The following is a 27,466-nucleotide window of genomic DNA, read 5'->3' as shown; positions in this document are numbered from 1 at the left end:
TCTTTTATTGCAGAATCTGGGTGAATCCAACCTTTAGGAATTCTGGGTGGGATAATGAGGCAGTGGAAACACTTGGTCCTGGAGTTTGTGGGCATGAATCATTGAAATAAAAATAGACTGATGTTTTAAGCATTATAAAGGGTTAAAAGGTGTTATAATTTGAGACTTAGGTGACTTACCGATGGTCTTTTGAGAGAGCTCTATAAAAGAATAAAAAAGAAGAAAAGAAGTGAAAAAAACTGAGGATGTGCTTTCAGGTTCTGGTTTGTGTTCCCTAGTAAGACTCTGTACCACCAAACTTGGGGAAAGCTGCAGCTGGGTAGTGGGGCTGTTGCCTTTCTTACTGGAGTGGTAAGAAAATTTATTACGTATAAGAGTTCCTCATCTAATGGATCCACTGAGAGGGTAAGTAGTAAACAGAGATTACCCTGGTGGTCCATTAAAATCTCTGTAGAGGATGGGAAAAATTCTTCTCCATTTAAACTTGGTTATCTTCCTTTTTTCCTTGTTTCATTTCACTTCATCTCATTCTGGTTTTAAAAGTCCTTTGTATGATGTTGACAAGTCTTTGGAAACCTTCTACAAGTGTTTGTCTTTTACTTTATAGCTTGTATTTAGCAGTGGAATGTACATTCACAGAATCATTAATGACTTGCAGAAATGCTTGGTAGAAGAAAATCGAAAGGTCAAGAAAATGTGGACGCTCAAACCCCTGAAGTCCTAACGTGGAATCCAAGGGAGGATTCTTAATATACCAAAGGCAATTAAAATGCTCTACAGTGAAGAATTAGACAGAAAACTTACTGATAGGTCCTGTAGCTCCAGCTGAGAAACAGAGAGAGAGGGGGAGAGATCAGTATGTTGCATAACTATGAAAGAGATACCCATTCTCCAATACTTACTCTAGAGAGAGTGTCATAATGAAAACCCCAGGGAGATCAAAGGTTGCATGTATGGCAGTCCTTGAATAGGCTTCCTGTTGCACAGCCTAGGAGACCTACAGGAATGGAGGCCTTCCCTTTTCAGTGATGATGGAAACTCTTTAGAGGATTTGGAAAGACTCATTCCCGCTAATTTGTAATGCCTCTTTTTTTTCTTAGAACTTTTTCTTTTTTTCCTCATTTCTTTAGGGACTTACTGTTATTTGAAAAATGAACCTTCCCTTGCTGACAGCATTAGGACTGCTTCTAAGAGGGTCCTTTTCTTTTCTACTTTCTTACATTAGCCCATAGAAGCTCTACATCATTCAGAGCTTTTTTGGAAACTGTGATAGGAATACTAGGGGAGTCAAGAAGCATGATATCAAGAAAAAGGGCAGATCAGTTCTAAAGACCTGTAGGTCAGATGTCAAAGGAACCAGAGTAGATAAACAAGTTCAGTACTTACGAATAGGTGCTGTGAATTGCACTGAAATGCAAAGAGGAAGGAAATTGGTGTGGTTTGATGTTAACTGAATTCTTATGCCACTAATATTATTTTTAAGAACCCAGGAAGACCCATAATCCACCCACTGGATCAAATCGTTCAGCATTCATCTTAAGTGATAAATCTATGGCAGAGAAGAACATATAGAACCTAGTCTGAAGGTCGTTCTCTCTTCTCCTTCACCCTCATCCCTCTCCCTCATCTGTTTTCCTCTTTTCTCTACCTTTCAGCTGTCTCAAAGGATTCTAACTGTTTGGGAATTGGTAGATGTCAGTTCCTTTATCTTTGTTTCATCACCATCTCTTCTTTTGTCTTTACCATGCTTATTCTTTTGCCTTCTTCTAGAACTACCTGTTTTTCTTGTAGTTCTTCCCTCAATTTAGGAAAAGCCCATAAATAACAGTTTTGATTATTTTGATGATAACTCAGAGAATTTTTTCCTGGTCATTATTTTAAATATAAATTATTTGGCTTTCCCTTGTCTTAAACTCAGTTACAATTCAGGGTATCTATTTCTGATAGCCTAGGCATCAGGAGATTCAAATGCAATCAAGTAGCATGACTGGGAAAGCCTAGAGATGTAGAAATGGAAACAGGGTGAAGAGAGGGTCCCCTATCCCACAGAAGACCAAAGAGTGTCAGAATTAGGAAACAGAAAAGAAACTCACTTATTGGGCCAATAGTTCCAGCTAAAATATGAGAAAAACAAGACAGAACTAATTAGAATGGTTCTAGGAAAATGCAATTTTCATTGAAATTATTTCTGGGAAAACATCAAAAGTATAGGCACCAGGACTAAAATTTCCACTTCACTGGAAAAGTAAATGAAGTTTATTCTTAATTCTCCATCTTGGAGAATCCCAGGACTACTGGCTCTGGCAGCTGGAGCTGCAAGGGCGCAGTGGTCAGTGTTCCTTCCCCAGTGGGTGCCCTATTTGTAGCTCTGTAGATTACAAGCCATTGTCCTTCCTCCAGCTGGGCTAATTTGAACTTGTTTAGCTAGAAACCATAGCCTCATCTTCTGAAGGAGGAAGTGGAAATTTCTGTCTCTTTTAAGTGACTTTGGTTCCCTTATTCAACAGATTAACTTAGTCTTCAATATCTTAGTGTCTAAGAAGGTATAGAAACTTCTAGATAGACTCAAGACATTCATAGGTATAGTTGGGGGCTAAAGAGATTGAGGCATGAGATACCCATGCTTAGCAATAACAGCCTTCTCTTTCTTTACACACATACACACGTACCCCTCTATACTTCCTAGGTGCACTTTTGTGGCACCTCTCCAGTATTTATGCTTGAAGTTTGCATGTTGATTATCTTAATCATGTTTCATGTGCATAAAAGCTCCAGGAGGAGTAGACACAGGATGTGATTTGCCATGAGCCCTAACTCCTCAAATTGTTCTTCTTCCTCCTCCCTTCAGGGTTGGCACTGCCCAAGTGCTCAAGTTCTGAACATCTTCAGGAGTGATGAATAGAGATGTGTTAGGAAATTAATCAAACCTCTTTGAGTTTCATGCTTTAAGGCTACTCTTTGTGTGGAGAATCTTTAGAGATAGAGGAACTAGTTAAACTTAGGTCAAGTACACTCAACTTTTTATTTCCTTTCCAAATGCAAAAGCATTGAAACTCTGTAAAGCAATGCTGCTAAGTTGCTTCAGTCGTGTCCGACTCTGTGCGACCCCATAGACGGCAGCCCAGGAGGCTCCCCCATCCCTGGGATTCTCCAGGCAAGAACACTGGAGTGGGTTGCCATTTCCTCCTCCGATGCATGAAAGTGAAAAGTGAAAGTGAAGTCGCTCAGTCGTGTCCGACTCTTAGCCACCCCATGGACTGCGGCCCACCAGGCTCCTCTGTCCATGGGATTTTCCAGGCAAGAGTGCTGGAGTGGGGTGCCATTGCCTTCTCCGTAAAGCAATAGTTCTAAATTTTACTGTGCACACAAATCACTTGGGGATCTTGTTAAAAAGCAGATTCTGATTTAATAGTTCTGAGAATGGGTGTTAGGCTGAGATTCTGCATTTCTCATAAACTCCAAGGTGATGCCAACACAGGTCCTTGGACTCACTTTATACAACAAGGCCGTAAAGGACTCATAAAGTTTCAGAGCATTTGTACATTGCTCTCTCCTTTTACCTTTTTTTTTTCATTTCTAAATCAACTGCCTCTCTCTTATCTCTCAGTCTTTATTCTCCCCCAGTGCTTCTACCAGAAATGTTTGGTTATATCATTTAAAATGCTATGTGGACCCTTCTTCCAGATTTACTCTTTGATAATAGCAGGGCATATAAATTCCACACAACTGTCAACAATATCCTGGGTATCCTGGGTCAGCCAGTTGAAACTCACTATCCTCATCCTCTGAGTGCTACTGGGATTTTTAGAAAGGAAACTGCCTACTTTTCTAACAATTCCCTCTGCCACCGAATCTCAAAATTTTTATATAATTAAAACTGACAGTACTTCCTCACAGAGGAACCTAACTTGTTAAGATAATATTAGAGAATAAAGAGAAAAGAATTAAAAAGTTGTGCCGGAGGGGTTAAAAATGTCCAGGGATAGCAGTGTCTTACATATTCTAACAGTATAGTGATGCAAAACACAGGAGGATTAAAATATAGAAAAAGAACTTACTTATGGGTCCTACAGTGCCAGCTAAAATGTAAACATAAAAAAGTTTGACTGAAGAATGTACATTTCATGGAGTTTCAGAATAAGCATTTACTACATATCAGATTTACATGGAGGGCAGTGAGAAGGTGAATCTGTATCCACCCCCCCACCCTTTTCCTTAGGAATCCAATAAGATCATATTCTCCCCAATTATTTTTTGTATTCTCAATTGTTATAGTTGTCTTGCTGTCAGATCCTTCTAAAAGTTTGTTTCTGCTAAATGACCCCATCGAACTGGGGATTTTATTTTACTTTTTGGTTAATTATTTTATTTTTTATTAGTGGAATTTCCACTTTGCAAAATAAGAAAATCATTAGTTACTTAGGGGGATCCTGAAATCAACATCAAGTTCCTCATACCAGTAAAGGAGAGCAATAAAATAATGAGTAATTGTTCTCTTTCTTCCATCTTTACATGCCTCCTCAACTCCCTCCCCTGAAGTCCCCTAATAGTAGGCACTCCCCTCGCCCCCCAGCCCAGTCCCACAGTGGTAGGCACTTTGTAAAAGATGGAAACAACTGAGTTGAGGGGAAACTTACGTAAAAGTTCTGGAGTTGCTTTTAAGTTATTTGTATCACCTATGATGAAAATTGACAAGAACTTAGAGAAATAAATGTTTGCTGTTTAACCAAAAGAGAAAGAAAATTGACAAATATAATCCCACTTAGATTTAGACTTTCAGAGGGCATGAGGTACAAATACCCTTGAGGTTAAAGATCCAATATTAGAGAGTCCTAGCTTTGCTACTTTCTAGCTCTTTGACTGGGTAAGTCACTAAACCTTTGAAGCATTAATTTTCTAGTCTTTAAAATGGAAATCATATCTCCTGTCTTACTTACATTGCAATGTTGCAGTGAAAAAGCAAGCATAATAATGGATAGGAAAGCTGAAAAGTTCTAATAGAAATGTTATGGAAAGAAATATTCAGTGACTGTAAGGAATGAAATTCTTCTGCAAATTAGTAAGTTTTCACTGCATTTAAGGTATTCTGCTTTATTTTACTTTTCTTCTACTTTCTTGTTTCTCTCTTTTATTTCTTACTGTCATTTAGAAAGTTCTGAATGTTGGTGACAGGACATAATTATGAGCATTTCAGTATGTTTTTCTGATTTATTAATCTGTGTGATTTGACTCTTAAAAAAACTATCCTTTTGTTTTCCTTAGTTACCTTGCAGTCTCTTAACTGTTGTTTCTGGCTTGAAAAACCCATCTTATTTTCAGATGCCAAAAATCTCTTTACTGAACCAACTCTTTTTAATGAAATGAGTTAATTTGCTCGTGGAATTCCCAAGGTTTTGCATATATATAAAATTATGACTTGGACTTAGAACCTAATTTGGTCTTTAACTTTCCTGTTTTAGAGATTTTCAGTGATATTCTTGCTCCCTATTACTTTCCTCACCTTGTCTTTTTTTTTAACCTATTCAGCTCTTTGTTTTTTATGTATTTTTATTTCTCATTGTTTATCACTGTTTGAGTGCTGAAGTCTTATTTAAACAATTATATTTAGTAGGAAATATTGTGAGTTGCAAAGTTTACAATTTTTTTTTTTAATTGAAGTATAAAGTGAAGTTGCTCAGTCATGTACGAGTCTTTGTGATCCCATTGACTGTATCATGCCAGGCTCCTCCATCCATGGAATTTTCCAGGCAAGAGTACTGGAGTGGATTGCCATTTCCTTCTCCAGGGGATCTTCCTGACCCAGGGATCGAACCCAGGTCTCCCACATTGCAGGCAGATGCTTTACTGTCTGAGCCACCAAGGAAGCCCAACTATACTTATTGAAGTATAGTTGATTTAAAATACATTAGTTTCAGGTGTATGGCATAGTGACTGAGTATTTTACATATTATGCTCCGTTAAAAGTTATTACAAGATAATGGCTATAATCCTCAGTGCTATGTAGTAAATCTTTGTTTTCATTTGCATACTTATGACTCTGTTTTTGTTTATTTATTTTTTATGTTAGGTGGGAAATAATAGCTTTTTCCATAAATGATGAGATCTACTTCAGCATTTGGGAAGAGATGTCAGTTTTTCTAAATGGTATAAATTGAAGTAACATGTCACACCCACTACCAAATTAAGGTAGTTTAAAAATACATATATTGTTAAGAATATGAGTTGTATGCTAATTCTAAGTAGCAACTCCCTGGAGATTAGGAGAATTTTAGGTTGCATGTGGGCTGAGCAGGAATGAGCAGGAAAGAGAACCATGATCCATTATTGAAGTCTGCCACCGGCAAAAGTGTGAACAGAGGTGGTATGCATATCATATATTTTCTATTCCTGACCTAAAGTACTATAGAATAAGGAGGACAGGAAAATTTTAAGCTGAGAGTTTTGTGGTCTTGTCTAGGTGAAGACAATAAGTAGGACAGTGAAAGATAACCACTTACTGACTTTCGGAGTGGAGAAGTAGCTAAAAAAGGATGACGTGAGTATCTTGCCCAAGTACTACTATGTGCTTTTTTTTTTTTTTATTAAGAATATGGTTTGAGAATAGTTACTCTTCTTAATGAAAATGTCAGGATTAGTTCTCTTAGAAAGTGCTAAATTTTCCATATTAGACAGAAATCACAATACTGGTTATCTTTGTGGGTATCACAAACTTAGTTGCTGTTAGGAGCCAGCAGTTCTCATGAATTATGAATGTTAGTTATGGGGCTAGTGGGGATGTTGGCCACTTGAAAAATGCACACCCTATCTAAAAACACAAAATACAAAACTTAAAATAATGCTATGCTGTTCAAACAAAATACATCTACAGGCGGCATTTTATATGACATAGATAAGATAATTAAAGAGAAGGTGGAGAATTGTGAGCCTCAAGCCTGGTCACAAAGCAGGGAACAGATAAGACAGGGAGATTACCTCTGCCTAGTATAGGAGCCCTACAAACCAGATTAAAAAAATTTTTTTTTTCTGTTAAAAATTTTTTTTTACTGTGCTACATGGCATGTAAGATCTTAATTCCCTGACCAGGGATCAAACCTGTGTCCCCTGCAGTGAAAGTGCAGAGTCTTAACCACTGGACCAGGGAAGTCCCCAGAACATTTTAAAATCACAGATTCACTAAATTTTCTAGGCTGCAATTCAGTTCACATGATTTTATCTCATCTCATTTTATATACAGTTCTTACAGACCAGATTTTGAAACAAAAAGAAAACTTACTCACAGATTCTTGAGGTAAAACTAAAGAACAATAGAAAAATTCAAATCAGTCTAGAATTAATTATTTAAATAATCCACCTATTTCCCAAGTCTTTCCAGAAACTGTACATTAGACCCTCAATTCTCCAGTAGGTACAAGTTACCACACCTCTTGAATCTTTAAGTCTTCTTTCCTCTTGGATATTATGCAGGAGTGGAAATTTTTTGGAGAGAATTCAAACTTACTATATTCCCAATATAATGATTCTATTCAGCACCTTTTATTTCCCCTATTTTCTATTCCTTACCCGTTTCTCTTTTCAGTTTGGAGAGTATCCTCTCCAAAATGTGATAGCTTCAAGAACCAAAGAAAGGCTATGTTACTTTTGTAAAAAAGAAAACTAAGACTGAGAGAGGCAAAGGTCTGTGCCTGAATATCCAAAAAATTATAGGCAGTTTTAGCCTCCAGTGTCTCTGACTCTAAGTTCGTGCACTTTCCTCTGTACCCACTCAATTTTCTCCTCTTTCTATTCTTCCTGGAACATTCTTTTAAAAAGTAATTTCTTTCCTACTTCTAAACTCATTTTTTTTTTCTATTCTTTTCCATTGATCTTTGGAGTGTTCTTATAAAATAAGTTATAGAGAAAGCTTGTGATAATTATTCATGATAATAATTATGACAGTAATAGTAACATACAAACTTTGGTAGAATGAATCCTCACTATATTCAGTGCAGAAAAGATAAGCATTTGTCTTACTTGCTTTGTTAAATTTTAAATTGCTATATGAAATTTGATAATTTTCATTATCTTTCAGGACCTTATTTAATGAATCTTTAAAATAATAGGGTTTAACAACACTTTTTGGCTCAACTTTTAATGATTTACTTAGTCTGAATTCACAGACTGAAGTCCTATATTCCCGGGCCTTTCATCGTTAACCGATAAAATCTACGATAATAGAGAAGCAAAAGGGCTGACATTCTTCATGGTGGAGAAACAACTGGGAACATGGTCAATTCCTGAGCTCCATTAAATGGACACACAGATAAATCCTTGAGGTCAACTCCTTAAAAACGTCAGAGTTAATTCCTTTTTGAAGAGAAGCATGAGAAAAAGACTCTCACTCTCCCCTCCTGAGGGAGCACCCAATTCTCTGTTCCACCTGTGATGAGATTTGGTCATAGATTTTTAAAGATCCTGTGCTTTGGTGCTGTGCCTGAAGCCCAGAAAAATGTTTAGGACAAGTGATGAGCATGGAGGCCATTTACTCTTTCTTTTCAGTCTTTGTAAAGGTTGAAACTCTTCAGGGAGCTTGGAAGACCTTAGTCTTAGCTAAACTTTCTTTAGTTGCCCTATGTTCTCCTTTGTTTTTACTCAGTTGCTCTCATTTCTCTTTCCTGAATTGAGAAATAGAAAGAAGACTTAAATAAGATTCCTGGAATAGACACTGAGGAATAATAAAAACCTACAAAAGTCTGAATTAATTGATTTAAAAAGTACATAATTCTCATGAAACTCTTTAAAATGGGACCCTAATTAGTTCTGTTTAGGTACTGTGGGCGATCAGGTGCTAGAATGCTTGAATTTACATCCTCATTCTTTTACTTGTTAGCTGTGTGACCCTGCACAAACTTCTTAACTCTTTTTTTGCACCTAAGTTTGTTCACTTAAAATAGAGCATTTGTAATAATGTCTGCTTCATAGGGTTATTAAGAAGATGTAAAGTACTTGGTAAATGTAAATGGTAGATGTAAAGAAGATGTAAACTGCTTATTTAACTTATGCAGAGTATATCATGTGAAATGCCAGGCTGGATGAAGCACAAGCTGGAATCAAGATTGCCGGGAGAAATCTCAATAACCTCAGATATACAGATGACACCACCCTTATGGCAGAAAGTGAAGAAGGACTGAAGAGCCTCTTGATGAATGTGAAAGAGGAGAGTGAAAGAGTTGGCTTAAAACTCAACATGCAGAAAACTAAGATCATGGCATCTGATCCCATCACTTAATGGCAAATAGACGGGGAAACAGTGGAAACAGAGACAGACTTTATTTTTTGGGGGGGCCCCAAAATCACTGCAGTTTGTGACTGCAGCCATGAAATTAAAAGACGTTTGCTCCTTGGAAGAAAAGCTATGACTAACCTAGACAACATATTAAAAAGCAGAGACATTACTTGTCAACAAAGGCCAGTCTAGTCAAAGCTCTGGTTTTTCCAGTAGTCATGTATGGATGTGAGAGTTGGACTGTAAAGAAAGTTCAGCACTGAAGAATTGATGCTTTTGAACTGTGGTGTTGGAGAAGACTCTTGAGAGTCCCTTGGACTGCAAGAAGATCCAACCAGTCAATCCTAAAGGAAATCAGTCCTGAATATTCATTAGAAGGGCTGATGCTGAAGGTGAAACTCCAATACTTTGGCCACCTGATGTGAAGAACTGACTCATTGGGAAAGACCCTGATGCTGGGAAAGATTTAAGACAGGAGGAAAAGGGGACAACAGAGGATGAGATGGTTGGATGGCATCACTGACTCAATGGACATGAGTTTGAGTAAGCGCCAGGATTTGGTGATGGACAGGGAAGCCTGGTGTGCTGCAATCCATGGGGTCACAAAGAGTTGGACATGACTGAGTGACTAAACTGAAAGGAACTTACCAATATTGGATTGAGACAGTGCTAAAAGAAAACAGGAAAAGAAGATCAGTGTGTCTCAGGGAGAACTTAGATTCTATAGCTACTATATTAGGAAGAGGTTATGGAAAGAGGTCACATTCCCTTTTCTATTATCAGTTGCAGTGCCATCTGGTGGGAAGATGGATATCCATCTACGGATTGTTTTTTGGGTATGAACTTCAGATTTTATTTATTCTATCAGTAATAGTCTTAAGATAGGACAGGAGTGCAAGATCTATGCAATCCATCATTTAATTTCTTTTATTAAAAGAATAACAGTGTTGCAGGGATTAATAGTTTCTCAGACCGTGGAAACTTTCCTGCCTCCCTGTCTTCTTTCATTTCTGATCCTGCTGCTTTTGTCCTTTCCCCTCTTCCCTCTTGTCTCTCCTCTTCTTCCTTTTCCCTCTCCTTAATTTTCTTTGTCTTATTTTGTCCTTTGAAAGATCCTTTGTTGCACCAAATTATTACTATATAATTGCTTCAACAAAGGGTTTCCATTTCAAAATCAATTGTGTCCTATGGGAATGCTGAATAACAAGAAAAAACAGGATGTACCTGAACGTTAGAAGATAAAATGTCAAGGCTCACTGTCAAGATGGATATTTTACCCACTTCTCTAATCACTTGGAAAAGTTGGGCACAATATTTCTTAAAAATTTAAAATGTAGAGCTGAGCTTGAAAACTAGGAAAAAAAGTCTCCTGGAATAATATATCAAGAGGTAATCCATACTTTGGATAGTGAGTGGGAAGTTTCATCACTCGTATATCTTAACAGGAAGCCGGGATGTCAACAGCCGATCAGAAACAAAAATGAAGGCCATGTGTCTTATGCATTTTAAGAGCCTGGGACTAGTCTTCTTGTATATCTAAGACTCACAAAATCTCAATCTGTGAAAAGGGCACCATTAATTCTCACCTGTTGGTTAGGTGGTGTATGCCAGGAAGCGACCTGTTTGCACCAGGCCATGGTTGGAAACAGAGTCATCAGCAATGGTAGAACTTCAGTGTAAGCTGAGTTCAGGTATAGAGCCCGCATTTGAATTCCTCATGTAGGGAAGAAACTATGTGTGTAGAAACTTATAAAAACTGGCCTATTAAGTCTGTGCAGTAATAGGATTATTATACAACAAAGATTTATGAGAAACTCAAACAGATGAGCTCACAGACAGAAGTCAGAATATATCTGAGGAAACCTACTGTTGTGATAGACAGTAGCCACAACAAATGGGGTAACACATGAAGGAAGAGCAATTCAAAAGAGATTTTCAAATAGTGAAGTGAAGTGAAGTGTAAGTCGCTCAGTCATGTCCAGCTCTTTGTGACCCCATGGACTGTGTCCATGGAATTCTCCAAGCCAGAATACTGGAGTGGGTAGCCTTTCCCTTCTCCACAGGATCTTCCCAACCCAGGGATTTAACCTAGGTCTCCCACATTGCAGGTGGATTCTTTACCAGCTAAGCCACAAGGGAAGTTAATAAAGGATAGAATCCATAAAGCAAGAATAACGTTAATTCAGAAGAAGTATATTTGATAGAGAATAAAATTGAATGAAAAAATGTAGAAAATGTAGTCATTAAATTACAAAAATCATTAGGTGAGTAAACAAAGAGAAGAGACTCAGAGAAAGAATTGGGCTTTACAATCTTGAGAAAGAAGAATGGAACTGGAGGAATCAACCTACCTGACTTCAAGCTATACTACATAGCAACAGTCATCAAGATAGTATGGTACTGGCACAAAGACAGAAAAATAGATCAATGGAGCAAAATAGAAAGTCCAGAGATAAATCCATGCACCTGTGGACACTTTATCTTTGACAATGGAGGCAAGAATATACAGTGGAGAAAAGACAATCTCTTTAACGAGTGGTGCTGGCAAAACTTGTCAACCACTTGTAAAAGAATGAAACTAGAACACTTTCTAACACCATACACAAAAATAAACTCAAAATGGATTAAAGATCTAAACATAAGACCAGAAACTATACAACTCCTAGAGGAGAACATAGGCAAAACCCTCTCTGACATAAATCACAGCAGGATCCTCTATGACCCACCTCCCAGAGTAATGGAAATAAAAGCAAAAACAAACAAATGGGACCTAATTAAACTTAAAAGCTTTTGCACAAAGAAGGAAACTATAAGCAAGATGAAAAGACAGCTTTCAGAATGGGAGAAAATAATAGCAAACGCAGCAACTGACAAAGAATTGATCTCAAAAATACACAAGCAGCTCCTGCAGCTCAAGTCCAAAAAAATAAGCGACCCAATTAAAAAATGGGCCAAAGAACTAAACAGACATTTCTCCAAAGAAGACATACAAATGGCTAACAAATACATGACAAGATGCTCAACATCACTCATTATCAGAGAAATGCAAATCAAAACCACAATGAGGTACCATCTCATGCCAGTCAGAATGGCTGCTATCCAAAAGTCTATGAACAATAAATGCTGGAGAGGGTGCAGAGAAAAAGGAACCCTCTTACACTGTTGATGGGAATGCAAACTAGTACAGCCACTATGGAGAACAGTGTGGAGATTACTTAAAAAACTGGAAATAGAACTGCTATATGACCTAGCAATCCCACTGCTGGGCATACACACTGAGGAAACGAGAATTGAAAGAGACACTTATACCCCAATGTTTATCGCAGCACTGTTTATAATAGCCAGGACGTGGAAGCAATCTCGATGTCCATCGACAGATGAATGGATAAGAAAGCCGTGGTAGATATACACAATGGAATATTACTCAGCTATTAAAAAGGATTCCTTTGAATCCATTTTAATGAGGTGGATGAAACTGGAGCCTATTATACAGAGTGAAGTAAGTCAGAAAGAAAAACACCAATACAGCATATTAATGCATATATATGGGATTTAGAAAGAAGGTAACGATGATCCTATATGCAAGACAGCAAAAGAGACACAGATGTAAAGAACAGACTGTTGGACTCTGTGGGAGAAGGCGAGGGTGGGATGATTTGAGAGAATAGCATTGAAACATGTATATGCTGCTGCTACTGCTATGTCACTTCAGTTGTGTCCGACTCTGTGTGACCCTATAGACAGCAGCCCACCAGGCTCCCCATTCCTTGGGATTCTTCAGGCAAGAACACTGGAGTGGGTTGCCATTTCCTTCTCCAATGCATGAAAGTGAAAAGTGAAAGTAAAGTCACTCAGTCGTGTCTGACCCTCAGCGACCCCATGGACCGCAGCCTTCCAGGCTCCTCCATCCATGGGATTTTCCAGGCAGGAGTACTGGAGTGGGGTGCCATTGCCTTCTCCTGAAACATGTATATAACATATATGAAATAGATTATCAGTCCAGGTTTGATGCATGAAGCAGGGTGCTCAGGGCTGGTGCACTGGGATGACCCTGAGAGATGGGATGGGGAGGGAGTTGGGAGCGAGGGTCAGGATGGGGAACACATGTACACCCATGGCCAATTCATGTGAATGTATGGCAAAACCACCACAATATTGTAAAGTAATTAGCCTCCAATTAAAATAAAAAAAATAAAAGAATTGGGCTTCCTCAGTGGCTCAGTGGTAAAGAATCCACCTGCAATGCAGGAGGTGTAGGTACAATCCCTGGGTCAGGAGGATCCCCTGGAGAAGGAAATGGCAACCTACTTCAATATTCTTGCCTGGGAAATCTACATGAATAGAGGAGCCTGGCGGGCTACAGTCCATGGGGTAGCAAAAGAGTTGGACACAACTTGGTGACTAAACAACATAGAGAAAGAATTAGTGAATGATATAATCTGAGGAAAACATCCAGGGTCAAGCATCGAGAAATAAGGAAATGATATAGAACCCCTCCACTCCCCTGTCCTCCATGGTCACATCCTAATCCCCGGAATCTGTGAATATGTTAGATTACATGGAATCAGGGTTGCAAATGGAGTTAATGTTGCTAATCAGTTAATCTTAAAAAAGAGAGATTATTCTGTATGATCTGTGTGGGCCCAGTGTAATATTAAGAAGTGTTAAAAGCAGAAGCAGGAAGTTGAAGGGAGTCAAAGAAAGAGATGTAATAATGAACAAAGTTCAGAGTGATATGATGTGAAAGTTTAGCTTATTTTAACTAGCTTTGAAGGTGGAGAAAGGGGACCATAAGCCAAGGAATGTGGGCAGCCTCTAGAGGTTGAAAAAACAAGGAAACAGATTGACTCCTAGAATTTCCAGAAAGAATGCTGCTGCTGCTGCTGCTGCTAAGTGTCCGACTCTGTGCGACCCCATAGACGGCAGCCCACCAGGCTCCCCCGTCCCTGGGATTCTCCAGGCAAGAACACTGGAGTGGGTGGCCATTTCCTTCTCCAGTGCATGAGAGTGAAAAGTGAAAGTGAAGTCGCTCAGTCATGTCCAACTCTTCGCGACCCCATGGACTGCAGCCTACCAGGCTCCTCCGTCCATGGGATTTTCCAGGCAAGAGTACTGGAGTGGGTTGCCATTGCCTTCTCTGTCCAGAAAGAATACAGCCTTGCTAACACCTTGATTTTTAGTTAAGTAAGACATGTCATATTTCTAATCTATAGAACTATAAAATAATAAATTTGTGTTGTTTTAAGCCATTAAATTTGTGGCATTTTGTTATAATAGCAATAGAAAATTAATACAACATGGTTAGACTATTGCCCCCAGATTCCCTTGCCATTAGGTGTAGCCATATGATTGAATTCTAGCCAATTATTTGGAAGTGATATGTGAGACAACATCCAGGCTTATCCATAAAAGTCTCCCACTCATGATCTAAAAGCTTTCCCCCCTCTTCTCACTTAAGGTAGGCAAGATAAACTTAGAAGCCATAAGGTAAAGATGGTGGAGATATAAGATGAACTTGAATGCTTAAGTCATTGCTGACAGAAGAGCTAAGCATGAACCAGGCATATTTGATACTACAGAATAATGGGATTTTATGAATAGAATCACTGAAATTCTAAGATTTACCTATTATAGGAGCTGGAGTTAACTAATGCAAATGAGAAATATGAAAGAGATGTTACCAGACCTGATGCTGTGAGGAGAATCTTTACACATATTTGACAGTTATTTTAGAAGAAGAGACTATACTTTGTTAGATAGATGCAGCTCCTACATTGCAGGTGAATGGTTTGCTGCTGAGCCACTGGGGAAGCCAATATAAACATAAATAAATATATATTTAATTAATATATGTATAAATTAAAATGCAAACTGTAAGGATAAAATCTTAAAACCATATTTACTTAGATACAGTCATCAAAATAGTAGCATATTCTTATCAGCAATAGTAAATTCCAGAAGACAATGGAATAAATCTTCAAAGTGTGAGAAAAAATAATTGCTAATTGTTTACTCAGCTTAACTCTTGTTTAAGGCTGAGGGTGAAGTAAAACTATTTTCAGTCATACAAAGGCTTAGAAAAATTTTTACATACGCAGGGACTTAAAGAACCACTAAAGGATTATCTTTGGGCCAAAGTAAAAGAAGAAAGGCACAGGATGAAGCAAACAATGCTAAACCCCCAAAATGCCCAAACATTTATATACATCTATGACTGTAAAAAAGTAATTTAACTTATCAAAGTGGCAGTAGTGTAAAAGTATGACAAAATCTAGGTTTGAATTGATGCAGGGAAATGGGAAACTTTTATACATTTTGCTATGTTTCACACATAGCACATATTGCTATGTGTAACTACCATGGAACTCACACAATAGTAAACTTAAAATGTCCCTAACTTACATGAATGTTCATACACAGTGTGATTCATTCATCTCACTTCAGGGTAGGTACCTTGAATAAACTATTTTCCACTTACTGAAGGACATTTTATAATATTATTTGTGGCAGAAGAAATTGGAAACATTAAGAATGTATCAGTAGGGGAAAAAATAAAAATAATGTGTATTTGTAAGTTAGAATATCATTCAATGATTAAAATGCATAATTTGGATTTCTATATATCTAAAAATTACCATGTTTTTTGGGAAAAAAGCAGGTTGTAATGATGGTTTTAGAATGATGCCATTTTGGTAAAATTTTAAAAAACGTATACAAAACAATACTATATGTTGTTAAGTGTTACAGAGACATTATATAAATATGTGAAAATAAACAAAAGATTTATAATACACTTATAAGTCTTTGGGAAGAGGAGAGAGTAGAATAGATCTACAAATGGGGACATAATATTTCTACCTGACAGTTAAGAATTATGACAAAAATAATACCAGTTATCAAATTTAGGGTGTGGGTTTACAAGTGTTGATTATTTTTGTCTTTTAATTTTAAAACTTCTTTAAGAGAAAGAAAAAATCAAATACAGGAACATCAGGACTTGCAAACCAGATGACAGTAGAATTGAAAGAAAGCCACAAAGAACTTACCGAGGGAGCTGGTTGATGGCGCTAAAACACAAACAACACAGGGACACAGGAGGCAAATCATCAGAATTTGGATCCCTAACCTTTGCCTATTAGCTTCAGTCATTGCAGCCTTTCAGGAGATGAAGCCCTGGCTGAGGGAGATCCACTGACTTGGTGGTGGGCACTGGAAGTCATGTCCAGCAGATCTCTCATCCCTTCAATCTCTGTAAAGGGTTTTGTGTTTTAGTAGATGGATGCTATTCCTATGAAACTTGTGGCTTGCATTTTTTTCTATTCTCCTTTCTGTCTCTTTTTCTCTTCTCCCTGTTTATCTCTATCACTTCCTTTTTCTCACATTCAACACTTTCTCTAATTTTTTTTTTTTTCTTTCCTTTCAGTCAGTTTGGAAATGTGTTACTGACAGATCATCCTAAACCAGCACTGGGTGGCCTTGTCTAATGCTTAGTAGTCATATAAACCGATAGGATTTCTCTTTCCCCAAACCTTTGACAACCTAGGGAAATGTTACTTAATGGGAAACACACTTTTGTTGAGAAATAAGAGGATACTCACTGTAATTTCTGTTGTATCCCTCTAAAAACACACAAAAAAGAAAAGTCATTTTGAATTGTTTCTATAGTTTTGATATTATTATGGAGGATTACTTAATCAACACCCTTAGTAGCCAAGTAAGCAAGAAACTAAGGCAAAATCTCTTTATGCCTTAGTTTATGAGCCAAATAACAAGCCCAAAGGGGAAAAAAAAAAGGGCAGGAAAGGTTAATTAAGGTAAATAAGTGTAGTGAGAAGAAATAATGAACTATATACATGGAAACACTAAAACAGTACATATTAGCTATAAAATAAGTTGAGGCCAAATAAGAGAAAAAGTGGAAAAGATTTACTCAGCTGATTGAAAATTCAAGTTCAATGATGATATAGCAAATTATAATGAATCCATATGCATATGCTTATTGTGATTGGATGTATATCCTTTAATCTAAAACTTGTTTTTTAGTGATTTCATAGAAATAGACTTTCTACCAAAGCTCCAGAGACATACAAAGCTTGACGTGTTATCACTATTACACAAAAACTTGTCATATTATCACTGTTATTTTCATGAAAATGTAAAAATAAATAATACTGGCACTCTGTAAGTGACTTAAATTATGTTGTTTAATGATATCATTTGTTATTTTACTAAAGTAGTTAAAGATCCACCCAGAACTGTGAAGACAGCATGTATTTTTTTCCCAGCTCTTTTTCTGAAAATGAGTGCTTTGCTCATTTGTATGAGCATTTATATGAGCTCATTTGTTGGAGGAGATACTTGGCTGTCTTTGTAATGTGAATTAAGACTAAAACACACAAAATCCCTGCTTTCCATTAATGCTACTTGTTTCTTATGGTTCTATGGATATTTTAAAGACAGAAAATGCTACATTTGCTATGGAAGTTAATAATATTAAAAATAAATTCAGTGCATTCCATGCACAGATCATACCCTAATGTGATAAATTTTCAGGGGTTTATTCCTTTGTTTCTTAGCATTTATATTAAGAAAGGCTCACTGAATATTTAGCATATCTGAGCTCTAAGATACTGAATTTCTCCTGAGTTACTCAGATTACTTTTGTTAAACCAATTAGGAAGTAAATAGGCGAGGAATTGAATAGCACTTGGGAAAAAGTGTCTCACAGTGTGAAGGTGAACATTTCTGAATGTCACAATCTTCTACATGTTACTTTGGTTTCTTATCTTTTACATGGGTAGGTTTTATAGCCCTTCATGTATAAGAGGAAAAAAGTATAGATTTTCCTTTAATTTTACCATAATCTCTAAATAGACTTACCTCGATTATCATATGAAATGTCTAAAGGATTGAGGGAAAAAAATAAAGATTCTTAATTTCTCATAAACAATTTCTGTATTAATTTCTTAGCAAGCTGGGATCTAATTTATTTACCACTTTCTGTTGAGTATAAATTCCGGAATCCTAAAAAAGAAGAGGAAAATATAATGAGATTCTACCTTGACAACTATGTCTACAATATTTTCTTATTAGGTGAAAATCTATTTACCTCTTCCTCTTTTAGATCTTGGAGAAGAAAAATCTTTTGGGGGGAAAAACAGATTAAGTTAACTAACGACCCATCAAGAAATGTTTCATCATTAGTTTCAGTCTAGCTCCTAAGAGATTTTTCTAGTTTCCCAGATATTCTCATTTTCTTTGGATTCTGTTTCAGAAAAGAAAGAGGAAATTGTCAGGGCCCTTTGCTCCTCAATCTTGTTGGTCGAGACAGATGAATCATAGAGATAAGAAGAGGGGAAATGGGCCAAGAGTCCAAATGTGGGACAAGCGAAGTGACCAAGTTACCTTCTCTTTTCTTTCCTCTTGGGGATGTGAATCTATGTGCTTGTAGTGTGTATGTGTTGTGTGTCCTTACAAAGAAGTAGAGTGTGTCTTAGAATCTCCTTAGAATCATTGAATTTCTGAGTGTTTTATTTCAAATAAGCTTTATCATTTCATTTTATCACTCATGTCAGATCACATCTTCTGATTTGAGGGACAGAATGTAACTCTCTTTATAATAATAAATACTCAGTATAAAATAAGCCCTTTTTTGGTCTTAAATCAATTTTGGATAGTATGATGTAAGAGTGTGAATATTGAGTTCAGGGCCACAAATTGGCTTCACTATTCAACTCCTTCCTTTGCTAGGTGAATTTGGATAAGTATCTTAACCCTTTGTGTATCAATTTTATCTTCTAATATGAAGATAAAAATATAAGTTGTGCTCATCTCTTATACTTTATACCTTATAAAGTATCCTCATGTATGCTGCTTCATGACAGCTCATGAATTATGTATTTTATTCTCATTTTACACATCCAGGTAATTGTTTCATTTCAAAAGTTAATTAACCTTTCCAAGATCTTGGGATTAACAGGAATTGGAAAGAATTCTTTTAGTGGTCTTAAGAAGGGAACATATTTGTCTTTTCTCAGAAAAAAATACACAATCTTTCACGTATTTGTATATGCAGAAGGAGATGATTTGGCAGTTGGAAATTATAACAACAAAAGACGTGCTATGTAATAAATCATGCTCAAAGGGAGATGAGTCCATTTTATCCCCTCAGGAACACTTTCCTAGTTTTTCTCTAGTATTTCTTAGTTTATTTACCTCTGTCATCCTCATAGTCCAGCAGACCAGCACCTGGAAGAAAAAGGAGAGAGTGCTCCATGATTTTGCTTCTTGAAAATTAGTGGGGCTTTAAGACTCTGAGACCTAATGTAGACATGAACTCCTGATAACAGGTAATTATGGGGAGTTAATTTACTTTGCAGGAACTAAGGACTGTGCATAAGTAGCAGGAGTATGCTAAGTGACCATGCCAGTCACCATTTTCCTAATATTATCTGGGCTGAATAATAATCAAAAGGGGTCTCAAAGTTGCTTTTTCCTTTTGGTGAAATTCTCCCAGTAACTTAGTTCAGTTCATGGAATGATGCACTATGAAAGGTGCACTATGCACTATGCAATGGTAAACAAGACAGATTTGGTCCCTGATTTATGGAAATTTCATAAATGCTTACTTTCTTTTTCTCATGGGTATAAGTACTTACTTTGCTCAGAACTGTATCTTGAGATATCAATTTCTGTGGATGAATTAAGCAAAAATATTTCTATTAGCCACTTGTGAGAGGTGTTCTTTATCCTGTTTCAACTCTCCTCACTCTAAACCATGTTTCTTTGCTCCCCAAATGGTCTGGACATTATGCATTACTGGTTTCTACCTTTTTCCCCTTGCCTCTAGTCAGCCTTGTTTTGTTTATTCTTCCATATGACTTACTATTCTCTGAGAGCCTATAGGCACTGAATATGAGAAATAAGGAGGGGATGTGAAATCCAATGGACGGAGCAGCCTGGTAGGCTGCAGTCCATGGGGTCGTGGAGTCGGACACGACTGAGCGACTTCATTTTCACTTTTAACTTTCATGCATTGGAGAAGGAAATGGCAACCCACTCCTGTGTTCTTGCCTGGAGAATCTCAGGGATGGGGGAGCCTGGTGGGCTGCTGTCTATGGGGTCGCACAGAGTCGGACATGACTGAAGCAACTCAGCAGCAGCAGCAGCAGCAGTTGACTAGAAGGAAGTGGGAAAGATGCTAAGAAAATTCCTGAAGATGTCTCATGGCACAGGAATAGGTCAATGTAGATCTAAGCCATATCTCTGTTTCACTGGCAACTATTACTCTATATTTGTTTCTTCTTATCAGCTCCCTAATCACTAAAAATATTGAATTCTTTCCATATAATATTAACCAGTGATATCTACTAGTGTAGTGCCTTCTCTCTTCTGTTTTCTTTTTTTATTTTATTTTATTTTTAAACTTTACATAATTTTTGTATTAGTTTTGCCAAATATAAAAATGAATCCGCCACAGGTATACATGTGTTCCCCATCCTGAACCCTCCTCCCTCCTCCCTCCCCATACCATCCCTCTGGATCATCCCAGTGCTCTAGCCCCAAGCATCCAGTATCGTGCATCAAACCTGGACTGGCATCTCGTTTCATACATGATATTTTACATGTTTCAATGCCATTCTCCCAAATCTTCCCACCCTCTCCCTCTCCCACAGAGTCCATAAGACTGTTCTATACATCAGTGTCTCTTTTGCTGTCTTGTACACAAGGTTATTGTTACCATCTTTCTAAATTCCATATATATGCGTTAGTATACTAAGGCAATTTCCCTTGGAGCTCAGATAACTTTCTTTGAGACTATTCATATTATTTCTCTTGTTAAACTCAATGTGATCTTTTTTTTTTTTCTTTCTTTCTGTAATGTGAGATGCAGGGGGAATCACTAATAGGTCAGAGATTACATGTATTGAAATGGATTTCCAGAATACTGGCAAAGTCTCTAGCTACCTGGTAAATGGGAAAAAACTCAGACTGAATCTTGACATTCCTACCTCTGTGGCTTTCATAGAGAATCTCCATTTTCATTCATTGTTACTCACCATTTTGCTTGCGCCGTGTCCATCTTGTTAACAAAATAGCGAGAATGGCAAATCCCAGTAGAGTCAGGATAACAGCCAAAACTATTTCTGAAATGAAAACTCACCTGTAGTCTGTTTATTTAGACATGGTCATTATCAGAGACAATTTCTGGGCACCTCTTATGTACAGATAGACATATCCCCTTCACCCCCTTTTGTGCTACCTCAACTCTGTTCTTCCTTTTTCATCATCTTATTGTCCCCACATATTTTCCCTCCCATTTCTTGGCTTTTCTGTTGGTCCTTTTGGTCAGATACTAAGACCCTCAGATGCTTGTACTCTTGGTTTAGAGTGGGAAATCTGACAGATTTCCTCCTCATTGAACTCCTTACTCTGTGGGCAAGAGATGGTTAGCGCAGCCAGTGGCATGTAAAGAAATCCATTGGGATGTTAGAAAGAAATATTAGTTTTAATCTTATGTAACTTATAACTTAAAATTTTATAGACTTTCTGTTTTAAAGTCTGTAAAAAATGTTATAGACTTTCTGTTTTCTTTATGTATTAGTTGAGTAGTATGTTCATAAAATTTGCATTATACATATATAAGAAATGAATGCTCAAAATTTTTTCATAGGTGATCAAAAAATTTGACTGTAGGCCATTCAGTTCATACTAATGCAAGTCACAGCAGAGGACAGAAACTTCTTATTGAAAAAGACCCCTCAAACATCACTTACCAAGTCCTTCATTATAAGATAGATATTTATGAGGGTTGCTACTGTGGTCAGTAGGAGAGAGCACAGTGAGACTTTCTAACCTTAGTGTGTGTTTATGTGTCACTAAAGAGAGAATATTAACAAGATTATATTGTTGTGGTTATGAAGAGCATAGACTGTGGAGGCTTTGGGAGAAGGAAAAAAAGGGAGGAAAGATGGAAAGAGAGAGAGAAAACAAAGGTAAGAATGAGGAAGGATGGGAGAAAGAATGTGAGGAAGGAATGAATTAAAGAACCAACCATAAATCTGCCTATGACTGTGAAAAATGCTGAAGAAAACTAGACTTCGAAGGGCTAAGAAAATTACACCAAGATTAAGGATACTGCAAAAAAGCAATATGTGAATTTCCCTCAAGATGTAACAATATACCTCCAATTAGGGCAAATTAGGAAAATGTTTGCTGAGTCTTCTAGGTATTAGGTCAGAAGAGAAAATACTCTTACCAAATAACCTTCAGAGATTTGCTCTTAATATACCACTAAAATGAAGAGCAAATAGTTTGGCCTGTATCATGAAAGTAACAATTTCATATCTGATATGAAATAATCCTTAGGAAAGGAAGGAATAAACATGTAGGCTATTGGATCAAGCCTCTTGAATCGTGCCTGGAATGTTCTTATGTTAGACCGCTAAGAAAATGCTCCTCTCTCTTCCTGAAGGAAATAAGAGGAAGAATTGAGGAAGATTATAAAGTGAGCAATATTACAGGCAGTGAGATAAAAGACTGAGGAATTTTCCTGTTTCTCCAGAAAATAGCTATTTTCTTTGACCAATTCCAACTCTAGAAACTGAAGGAGAAATCAGCACTCACTGTACAGGTTGAATGTGGGTTTGTTTTCCTCAGGCTTCCAGAGGAATCAATGAAAGTGAAAGGAAGGATATTGAATACAATTATGTAAAGTTTAAAAATAAAATAAAATTAAAAAAAAAAGAAAGCAGGCAAGGAAGGGAAAGCAGTTGTATTAAAGTTCCCAAAGAGAAGACTCCTGAGCCAGTAGGGTCAAGGAGGCCTCAAAGAAGGGGTCAGTCCATACCCAAGACTGCCATGTTCCAGGTATTGTCTTCAGTGGGTTCTGTGTCATCTGGATTTCTTTGTCAGAGGGAGATCAAGATAAAATAAACACCCCAAGCTCACTGTTTCTGAGCAGTATGAACTTGGATGTGGGGGAGGCCCTTGTAAACAAGGATGCAGAGAGTCACAGAGGAATTGTGTGGCTCAGGTTGATCAGACCTAAGCAGACTACAGGAGTATGGCCTGTGAAAGTTCTGGAATATGTGTCATAACAAAGAACTAGAACTTAGAGGCAGGAGGAAAGGAAGAGGGTAACCAAGAGGCTGTAAAGATATCAGAATACTTTGGAGGATCTTAAACAGGATACTGGAAGGGAACTTACTCTGTCTGGGCTCTGGGATAATTTCTAATTTTCCAGGGATTTTGAGACCAGAGATTGTGTTTCATCCATCTTTGTAACTCTTGAGGCAGTTAGGGACTTAATAAATGTTTGATGATTAAAAGCGAAAAACATTTCTAGGTTCCTTGAAACAAATGAAAGGTGAATCATGAAGCTGAGTCAATGGAGTTAAATGTAGTAAGGGAAAGCTAAGAGGTTGTGGTGCAAGGAAGAATGAGCCAGTGAATGGGATTTCACAAGCCATTGTGGAGGACAAAGAGAGCAGTAAAACCCCCTTTTATTAAGTGTTTAGGAACCATAAGGCTCTGTGGTGGTTTAGTTGCTAAGTCATACCTGACTTGCGACCCCATGGACTGTAGCCTGCCAGGCTCATTTCTCCATGAGATTTCACAGGCAAGAATATTGTAGTGGGTAGCCATTTCCTTCCTCAATATAGCTCTGTAGTAGATACTTTCCAAGGACCAACACATGTGATCCCCAATAACCTTCACAATGAAATCCTTTAAGACTGAGACATCTGAAACTGCCCAACCAGCAAACAGTAGAGTTTCTGACTCGAGAGTCCATATTCTGTTTACAAAGCCACAGTTCATTTCAGTTTTGGAGGCCTACTGTCCATGGTGATATATTTTAGACTAAGCAGTGAGGTGCAGGAGGAAGAGAGTAATGCTCTCCAGTTATAGGATTCTCCACCTACCTACTTTGTTTTCTAAGATTGACTTTGATAGTTGAAATCCTTATTTAGCCTATTTTTATGACCTAGATTGATGAGGAAGGAGTCATTTAAAAATTTTACATATATAAATTTAAATTACTAGTATTTAAATAATCACTCCATATTTTGACTCATCTATTAACATAGATTCAGTTCAGTCGCTCAGTCGTGTCCCACTCTTTGTGACCCCATGAATTGCAGCATGCCAGGCCTCCCTGTCCATCACCATCTCCCGGAGTTCACTCAAACTCACGTCCATCGAGTCGGTGATGCCATCCAGCCATCTCATCCTCTGTCTTCCCCTTCTCCTCCTGCCCCCAATCCCTCCCAGCATCAGTCTTTTCCAATGAGTCAACTCTTTGCATGAGGTGGCCAAAGTACTGGAGTTTCAGCTTTAGCATCATTCCTTCCAAAAAAATCCCAGGGCTGATCTCCTTCAGAATGGACTGATTCGATCTCCTTGCAGTCCAAGGGACTTTCAAGAGTCTTCTCCAACACCACAGTTCAAAAGCATCAATTCTTCGGCGCTCAGCCTTCTTCACAGTCCAACTCTCACATCCATACATGACCACTGGAAAAACCATAGCCTTGACTAGACGGACATTTGTTGGCAAAGTAATGTCTCTGCTTTTGAATATGCTATCTAGGTTGGTCATAGCTTTTCTTCCAAGGAGTAAGCGTCTTTTAATTTCATGGCTGCGGTCACCATCTGCAGTGATTTTGGAGCCCCCAAAAATAAACTCTGACACTGTTTCCACTATTTCCCCATCTATTTGCCATGAAGTGATGGGACCAGATGCCGTGATCTTTGTTTTCTGAATGTTGAGCTTTAAGCCAACTTTTTCACTCTCCACTTTCATCAAGAGGCTTTTTAGTTCCTCTTCACTTTCTGCCATAAGGGTGGTGTCATCTGCATATCTGAGGTGATTGATATTTCTCCTGGCAATCTTGATTCCAACTTGTGCTTCTTCGAGCCCAGCGTTTCTCATGATGTACTCTGCATATAAGTTAAATAAGCAGAGTGACAATATACAGCCTTGACATGCTCCTTTTCCTATTTAAAACCAGTCTGTTGTTCCATGTCCTGTTCTAACTGTTGCTTCCTGACCTGCATATAGGTTTCTCAAGAAGCAGGTCAGGTGGTCTGACATTGATTAATTCTAGTTATATCACAAAGTTATCAGAACCACTGTAAATCCAATAGTCAACTACAAATATTAACCATATAATTTTGACTATGTTAATAGCATACCATAATAGAATTATATAGAATTTGATTGCATAACATTTTGCAAAATAGCTTAATATCTCAGCAGCCTGGTTTCTGAATTGCAGCTATCTTACCATAGCCTAAATGTGAAAATGAAGAAAAATTCTAATGGAGAAACATTATAGTTCCTTGATATTACCATTATACTACTCCTGCCATCATAAATCTGAACCCAAACTCAACTAAACCAAACAAACCTAAACACCCTTTGTGATGGTTAATGTTATATATCAACTTGGCCAGGCTATGTGCCCAGTTATTTGGTCAAGGAGTAGTCTAGATGTTGCTATGAAGGTATATTTTAGATGTGATACACATTTACAATCACAAGACTTTAAGTAAAGCAGGTTATTCTTCATGATATGGCTGGGACTCATCCAATTAGCTGAAGGCCTTAAAAGCAAAGGCTGAGATTTCCTAAAGAAAAAAGAATTATGCCTCAAGAATGCATCATAGAAACTTTGCCTGTGTTTCCAACTTGCTTGGCCTTCCCTGTGGATTTCAAACTCAAGACTGCAATATCAACTCTCTTATGCTCTTACAGCCTACTCACCAGCCCTAAGATTTCAGACTTGCAAGCCGTCACAATTGTGAGCCAATGCCTTACAATAAATCTCTTTTTCTAGATATATTAATACTTTATTTGTTCTGTTTCTCTGGAGAATACTAATATACCCCTGTGCTAAATGTCTTATTATTGTCAATATGATGTAGTGTACATGTTAAAAAAATTACATATGGGCCCTTTGTATACTTCCAGTGGGTGTGGGGAACATTTGATCTATTTTAGAAAACTGACCACACACAAAAGGAATTCTAAAACACTAACAAGGAGAAAGAAATAATGTAGAAAGAGCTCAGATATGCAACTTTCAATGGATTTGATTTGTTAGAGTTTGCAGTTTAAGAAATGTACAGTAATGAATAACAAGTGTCACCTTTGATCTGTACACTTTGTTTGCTTAACATTGATAATCAAAGATTACATCTTAAAGGCATACTTGTCCTTTACTTTAGGCATTGGATGAGATGAGAAAATTTAATGTTACTATTGCCAGCCCTTCCCAGAGGGTGCAGTGGCAAAGAACTTGCCTGCCAATGCAGGAGACATGTCCCAACCCAGAGACTGAACAGTAATTCGAGATGGAATATGCACTCAAGTTCATTGTAACATTGTTCACAATAAACTAAGCTATGGAGACAATCTAAGTTGTTATTCATTGATAGATGGATAATGAAGATGTGGTAGACATATATACAGTAGACTATTACTCAACCGTGTAAAAGAATGAAAATTTTCCATTTTCAACAACTGGATTGACCTGGAGGGTGTTCAGTCAGTTCAGTCACTCAGTTGTGTACATCTCTTTGCAGTCCCATGGATTGCAGCAGGCCAGGCTTCCCTATCCAAAACAAACTCCTGGCGCTTTCTCAAACTCATGTCCATTGAGTTGGTGATGCCATACAACCATCTCATCCTCTGTTGTCCCCTTTTCCTCCTGCCTTCAGTCTTTCCCAGCATCAGGGTATTTTCCAGTGAGTCAGTTCTTCACATCAGGTGGCCAAAGAATTGGAGCTTCAGCTTCAGCATCAATCCTTCCAATGAATAATCAGTACTGATTTCCTTTAGGATTGATTGGTTTGATCTTCTTGCAGTCCAAGGGACTCTCGAGTCTTCTCCAACACCACAGTTCAAAAACATCAATTCTTTGGCTCTCAGCTTTCTTTATGATCCAACTCTCACATCCATACATGACTACTGGAAAAGCCATGCTGCTGCTTCTGCTGCTAAGTCGCTTCAGTCATGTCCAACTCTGTGTGACCCCATAGATGGCAGCCCACCAGGCTCCCCTGTCCCTGGGATTCTCCAGGAAAGAACACTGGAGTGGGTTGCCATTTCCTTCTCTAATGCATGAAAGTGAAAAGTGAAAGCGAAGTCGTTCAGTCATGTCTGACTCTTCGCAACCCCATGGACTGCAGCCCACCAGGCTC

At 37.7% G+C, this 27,466-nt stretch overlaps 1 protein-coding gene across 1 annotated transcript in view; it reads right to left on the bottom strand.

Annotated features, from left to right (window-relative positions):
• TSBP1 (testis expressed basic protein 1) overlaps positions 1 to 23,320 on the bottom strand; it is a 66,985-nt gene extending 43,665 nt beyond the window's left edge. Inside the window, exons 1-16 of the mRNA XM_070778151.1 lie at positions 23,112 to 23,320; positions 21,322 to 21,408; positions 19,921 to 19,953; positions 19,478 to 19,510; positions 18,372 to 18,404; positions 18,257 to 18,286; positions 18,143 to 18,163; positions 16,861 to 16,881; positions 16,309 to 16,329; positions 7,274 to 7,294; positions 4,638 to 4,676; positions 4,059 to 4,079; positions 2,094 to 2,114; positions 1,387 to 1,407; positions 805 to 825; positions 180 to 200 (exon numbers count right to left, since the gene is read on the bottom strand). Coding sequence (XP_070634252.1) covers positions 180 to 200; positions 805 to 825; positions 1,387 to 1,407; positions 2,094 to 2,114; positions 4,059 to 4,079; positions 4,638 to 4,676; positions 7,274 to 7,294; positions 16,309 to 16,329; positions 16,861 to 16,881; positions 18,143 to 18,163; positions 18,257 to 18,286; positions 18,372 to 18,404; positions 19,478 to 19,510; positions 19,921 to 19,953; positions 21,322 to 21,408; positions 23,112 to 23,124 — 457 coding nt within the window. The 5' untranslated portion in view covers positions 23,125 to 23,320. The remainder of the gene's footprint in view (positions 1 to 179; positions 201 to 804; positions 826 to 1,386; positions 1,408 to 2,093; positions 2,115 to 4,058; positions 4,080 to 4,637; positions 4,677 to 7,273; positions 7,295 to 16,308; positions 16,330 to 16,860; positions 16,882 to 18,142; positions 18,164 to 18,256; positions 18,287 to 18,371; positions 18,405 to 19,477; positions 19,511 to 19,920; positions 19,954 to 21,321; positions 21,409 to 23,111) is intronic.
• Between the last annotated feature and the right edge of the window lie 4,146 nt (positions 23,321 to 27,466).

The sequence above is a fragment of the Bos indicus genome, chromosome 23 (assembly GCF_029378745.1).
Source record: "Bos indicus isolate NIAB-ARS_2022 breed Sahiwal x Tharparkar chromosome 23, NIAB-ARS_B.indTharparkar_mat_pri_1.0, whole genome shotgun sequence".
Taxonomy (NCBI): domain Eukaryota; kingdom Metazoa; phylum Chordata; class Mammalia; order Artiodactyla; family Bovidae; genus Bos; species Bos indicus.
The sequence above is the reverse complement of the archived record's forward strand: the minus strand, read 5'-3'. Positions and strand labels throughout refer to the sequence as shown.